At 41.0% G+C, this 6,000-nt stretch overlaps 1 protein-coding gene across 5 annotated transcripts in view; it reads right to left on the bottom strand.

Annotated features, from left to right (window-relative positions):
- The window catches only part of NOSTRIN (nitric oxide synthase trafficking), a 60,327-nt gene extending 54,936 nt beyond the window's left edge, over nt 1-5,391 (bottom strand). For 3 of the 5 annotated variants that reach the window (XM_060621496.3, XM_060621495.3, XM_060621494.3), the window contains exon 1: nt 5,260-5,391. In XM_060621496.3, coding sequence (XP_060477479.2) covers nt 5,260-5,286 — 27 coding nt within the window. In that variant the 5' untranslated portion in view covers nt 5,287-5,391. The remainder of the gene's footprint in view (nt 1-5,259) is intronic. The other 2 variants (XM_060621498.3, XM_060621497.3) reach the window with 1 other exon arrangement.
- Between the last annotated feature and the right edge of the window lie 609 nt (nt 5,392-6,000).

Genomic DNA, 6,000 nt, shown 5'->3' on the forward strand with positions numbered 1-6,000 from the left:
AAAAAAGCCAGTGCAAGAGAGAAAGATTTGAATGGGTGCTTGCAGAGTGAGTTTTCTTGCTCTGAAACATTAAGAGGCTGGGGCTGGGGCTGGGAAAAGACAGAGCAGAGATGTAGACTGGAGGAATTTGGAGGTTTCAGAGCAACATGAGAAGAACCTCCCATCAGGAGAGCCAGGAGTGCAAGGAAGGGACTCTGAGATGGGGTGTCCCAGGGGATGGGCCCACACCAGCCCCATCACCTGAGGAGTCTGCATCTAGCAGACCTGGGGAGAGAATAGGATACCTTGGACCCCATGTATGAGGATGGGAGCATGGAGGGGAAATCTTGCCCCTAACCAAAGTGGAAATGAGCAGAACCAGTTGAGAATTTTTATGTGCTGGGCTGCAGGGGCTGCTCAATTTCCCAAATTTATCAAGCCATCAAAACTCTCCAAGACATGTTTTTTAAATACTATCTCCAGAGGACCAGTTCTAGGAGGCCAGACAGCCTTAAATGTTTCTAAACCATTGATTCAAAGCTCAATTGTTTTTGGAGGGAGTCAGGGAGACTGTGAGAAAGTGGGGAGTTTCTGTCTTTTCCAAAGGCATTCAAACTCGACTTGTTAAAGCAAGAGGCTGCTCAAACGAAGCACATCTTATGCTTCAATCGATGCTGCAGCTGCCAGGATTTTGGAAGATGATTTCCTGTTATTTAATAGACTGGTACTTCCTAACTGTTTTCACATTATGACACATCTAGAAAATGCTATTTGTACTAGGACAGCGTGGTAAATGAGCAAAGTTGTTCCAGGCAGAGGAAATTGGCCCATGAGCTCTGTCCCCCAACCACATCCTGCCAGATTTAGGGTTGCCGAGATTCATGTCTCAGGTACACTTATAACCCATTCACTAAACTCCAGGATGCCCAGGCACACACTCGTTCAAAAGCTCCTGAATACATTGTGTTGTTGTTAACTTAGTGATCAGGTGACAACAGGATGTTCTTATTACAGCAATGGAGAGATTTTTTATCTCTAACCCTACATGCAATGTATCAGACACTCCCTGACAAACCCTGATCTACATGAGATAAAGGTGATATCGGTAAATAAAAGAATAGCTAAGAATACTTCCATTATTTCAGCACAACTCCTTCTTTGGAAACAGTGATTCTGTACCTTTCATCATGTCCCATCCACTGAAACTTAAAGACAAAAATCTGTGAAAAGCAGACTTGCATAAATGTCAAAGTGGAACCCAGGACCATCTTGTCGTGCGTGTGTGTGTGTGTGTGTGTGTGTGTGTGTGTGATCAGAAAACCTTGGAACATATCTGCTTTGAGTGTATGAAATCTCTTGACCTTGGCTTTGGCTCTCCCTTTCCTATCCCGCCTCTCTCCTTCCCACTCCACTCTAATGCACCAGAGAGACCACTGAAGGGATTCCATGGAGCATAGCTTGAAAATCATTAACATCTAATCCTTTTATTTTATAGTGAAATGCCAAAGAGCTGAAAATAACTTCATTAGTTAGGGGCAGAACTGTGATTAGAAATATTAGGTGAGCCAATCAATTAGAGAAACCTTCAGAAATAAATATATTTATAAATAGCTTATCAGTATAATAACACTAAGTTTACTCGGAGTAATAGTTACCTTTAAGTGCTATGATCAGCACAAATGGCTTCGTAATGTCATCAACCAGTACAAGAAGGGTTTTCTCTACTCACAGTCGTACAGGAGGTGAAGTTTTGGTGTTCTTTTCCCATCCAGTTGAGCTTTCAAATACTCCAACCCTACCAAATATTCATTCCAGGAAAAGACCTGCTATCGATCTTACATCTCCATATGAATTTTTATTAACATGTTGTCTCTCCTAGGGCTCATGAATCCCTAGGAAAAAAGTTATGTGTTTTTTTCCTGATAAAGGGAGTCCAGGCTAGTGGTAGAATATCTGGGACATTTCTAAGCCCCTAAAAAAATCCCTTCACAACACAACTAGTACACACAGGCATTTCCCATTCAGTCTTTTTTTTTTTTTTCTCTTCATTTATTTATTTATTTTGAGAGAGAGCCTGTCAGCTCAGAGTCCATCACAGGACTCAATCCCACGACCGACTGAGACATCATGACCTGAGCAGAAATCAAGAGTCCGATGCTTAACCTGCTGAGCTACCCAGATGCCCCTCCTATTCAGTCTTTACAAAAATATTTTTGCCCAGCATTTGTAAGCAAATTCTGTTGTATAAATGCTGTCATTACAAAAAAATGCAATAATCAAAGCAATTGGCACATGACATAATTAGATAACTTCTAAATGCACTGTATCAACCCTGGACTAGCAGCTCTTTCTGACTTTCTACAATTTGAATGATTAAGGTTAAATTCAGTTATTCAAGAATAGTCCATTTGTATTGTAGATGGCAGTATGGAAACTTTTTGGACAGTGGCGTCCTCATAGGTCAAATAAACTATGATATTCCACTTATATTTAATCAGGTAAGTTTTGTTGGATGTCTTTCATATGACAGGCACCGTGCTACTGATTTCATGTGAATCTTGATTCATGGGGGATCATATTTCAAACCACTGTCCCTCTAAGGGATTACCTGGGTAACATTTGGAATCCCCATGGCACACCATCATAAATTATGAGATATAGAACATTAAAGAACATAGTCTACTCCATCCTATCTTCCTCTTACTCTACAGATGAGGAAACAGCAGCCTATGAAACGTGGATGGCATATCACGTATCTCGATGTGTACACCAGGGATGCTGTGGGCCATAGGACATCTATGCCAGACCCAACCTGCTTCCTTATATCTGTGAAGAACCAGAATCCCACAGAAGCCATGGGCCATTGTACCTGTATCTTCTGTCTTAGTGCCAGTTAATATCCCATGACCCAGGCAGAGCCACTGAGATAGAAAGCTCAGATTGGCATCTAAGCCAGATTAAAGGAGCAGTCCCACAGCCTGGTACTGTTTCAATAGCTGATGATGTTAAGGGAAGGGACAGACTAGGTGAAGCCCAGAATGCCTGATTTGACAGGTCCCGACCTGGATACCACAGGAGTGGATAAAAATATAAACTTGGTTATAGCTTGTTATTTGCCCATGATCTATCTCTATGGTATTATTTCATAAGAAGGTGCTGCTTTTTAAAAATAATTGGATTATTTCATTTGGAGACAATTTGATTCTATCCACTTCCTTGTACATAGATTTGAAAATGACTTCACTTGGCATTTTTTTTTTTTTTGTAGGTGTAGAAGCTAAACTTGTAAACTTCAAGACCTTAAGGCCCAGAGCCAATTCTGTTCCTTTTCAAAACCAGAACTTAAAAAAAAAAAAAAAAAAAAAAAAAACCTTCTTCAAATAAATTTTGACACTCTTAAGATTGGTTAAGAGCCTACACAATATTTAGCCCATTTTTGAGCATGGATACTGACTAAGCTGTCTGATGCTGAATAGCCCAGTTATTAGCCTATCTTGCCCATTGGAGCATGAACTTAACAGAAGAGATTTTTTTTTTAATTTTTAAAAATTTTTATTTATTTTTGAGAGACAGGGAGACACAGAATCTGAAGCAGGCTCCAGGCTCCAGGCTCCAAGCTGTCAGCACAGAGCCCGATGCGGGGTTCGAAGTCACGAGCCGTGAGATCATGACCTGAGCCGAAGTCAGACGTTTAACTGATTAGGCCACCCAGGTGCCCCAACAAAAGAGATTTTAAAATATTTTTGTATTATGGGTCCCTTTGGCAGTCTTGTGAAATCTATATTTTACTCAGAATATTTTTAAATACATTAGATAAAGTAACATAGGATTGCAAAGGAAACATTATATTGATATACCTTTATTAAAACATATTTTAAAATTATATGCATGCTTATTAAAGGGGGGAATTTTCAGTCTTAAAATCTATATACAACCATACTGTTGGAATTTTTGTTTTTACATTAGACACATACTTACTTTTGCATTTAAAAGAGTAAAAGTAAGTAGAATCTGCTATTACATCATCACTAATAATATTACTAGCTATTATGACTTCGTGTCATTTAGCTCATCTGATTCATGAACTCATTTTTTGGCATAGCACTTACGGCTCCATCTGCTCTAAGCCTGTGCTCTGTCCATTGAATAAACAACAATGAAACCGTTAATTCTGTTGCTTTTTTCTTTTTTATTTATTTTAAAAAATTTTCTTATGTTTATTCATTTCAAGAGAGACAGAGAGAGCAAGCAGGGGAGGGGCAGAGAGAGAAGGAGAGAGAGAGAATCCCAAGCAGGCTCTGCACTGTCAGCACAGAGTCTGACGTGGGGCTCGAACTCAAGAAACTTGAGACTATGACCTGAGCCAAAACCAAGTCAGACGCTTAACCGACTGAGCCACCCAGGAGCCCCTGTTGCTTTTTTTTCTTTATGGCTTTATTACAGCCCTCATTTATCTGTTTATCCAGTTTGTTATTGTTGGTGGTTTTTGTTTTGTTTTGTTTTTTGATAAAATACGTGCGGGATGAATGAACGTAACCCCTTGCTTCCGATGTCACCAATTTCAGTTTTTTGGCATCATTTATTGGGCTAACACGCTGATGATTCTTGATTATTTTCTGTTCAGAGCATATATACCCCCTACCCCCCTCACACACCTTATTTTAATTGCTCCTTATTTCCTAAATTGCTGCTAATGACCTCACACTGTCCTCGGACTTTTGGCCAATCTTCTGTTTGGTAATGCTCCCCAGGACTAAACAAACATGTTGGGAAGCCTGTTTGAGAACCACCGTAGGGCAGGCAGCGTGGGGAGCCCATCCTTCCTCTTGCACGTCTTGCAGTTATTGACTCTAAATGATACAGGAAAATATGCCAAAGCCCTCCACCCTACTGCATTCTCAGAACCCCAAATCAGCTGCAGATTCTGAGTGTTTGGGTAGCCACTCTACACACGATGTTGGCACCGTCGGTGTATATCTTACGAATGCTTTCCAAACAGCCACCATCTGCAAGCAAATATGATGCTATACCCACTCCAAATCTTTCCAACAATATGAGAATAAAAGATGACTATTACCTTGACCCGTCACTTGTTAGAAAGCACTGTCTTTTAAATCGAACCAAAGAAAAGCCACAAGACTTTTGTATCACAGCCAGTATCTAACATGTTTGTCTTCCAAACGTCTCAGATTTCTTAAGTTAAAACCCATTAATATATAAACATATCCCTCTAAGGCCACCCTCTCACACACAGGCGCAAAACCACACTGAGCTACTCACCGAACAATCTGTCAGTGGGTCCCTCATATTGAAATGTTTTTGCTTCTGTCCTTCTACCTAAGTTCCAGCATTCAGCATTCAAGAAACTACAGTCAAGGTTGGGTGTGTCCGGAACTTCCCATATTCAAAGGGCCTAGAGTACGTCAGTCCTTGTCAAACACCCTGAGGAGGAAGTCCCGGCCCTAGACTTTCATCCCGTTGGTTTCCTGGAAAAGCAAAGAACTGCTCTGGGACAAGAGAGCTGGACTGAGGTGCTACGAATGACTTTTGTAAATACTTAGAGGACAGAATGCTGAGTCCTAAGCTGTGTGGCCTTGAGGGAAGGCCCAGAAGCTGTCAAGTGTCTTGAGAATTCGGGTGTTCAGGGCAGATATGGAGGATGCATATTCTCCCAGCCTGCTGTGTTTATCACATATATTTTTTTAAGTTTCTGTATTTTACCATACTTTGGCATGTAGGGGCCTTTCAGACTTGAGGAGGTCCTGGCCCTCTTAGGGTGAGCTAATTCCTAGAGATAGCAAACGACTTGCTTGTGACTTTGATATGCAAACTGACCAATCCTGAGCCCAGACCCTTAACCACTCCCTTTATCTAAGTCACACACCAAGTCAATATTCCCTTGCCCCAAATCACCCCAAGGTCAGGTACCAAACAATTAGGACCACACCCACATAACTATGACTGTAGTGGGAAAATGTCTAGAAAAGGTCATCAGGGAGCAGGACCCACGTGAACTACCTC

The sequence above is a fragment of the Panthera onca genome, chromosome C1 (genome assembly GCF_046562875.1).
Source record: "Panthera onca isolate mPanOnc1 chromosome C1, mPanOnc1 haplotype 2, whole genome shotgun sequence".
Taxonomy (NCBI): domain Eukaryota; kingdom Metazoa; phylum Chordata; class Mammalia; order Carnivora; family Felidae; genus Panthera; species Panthera onca.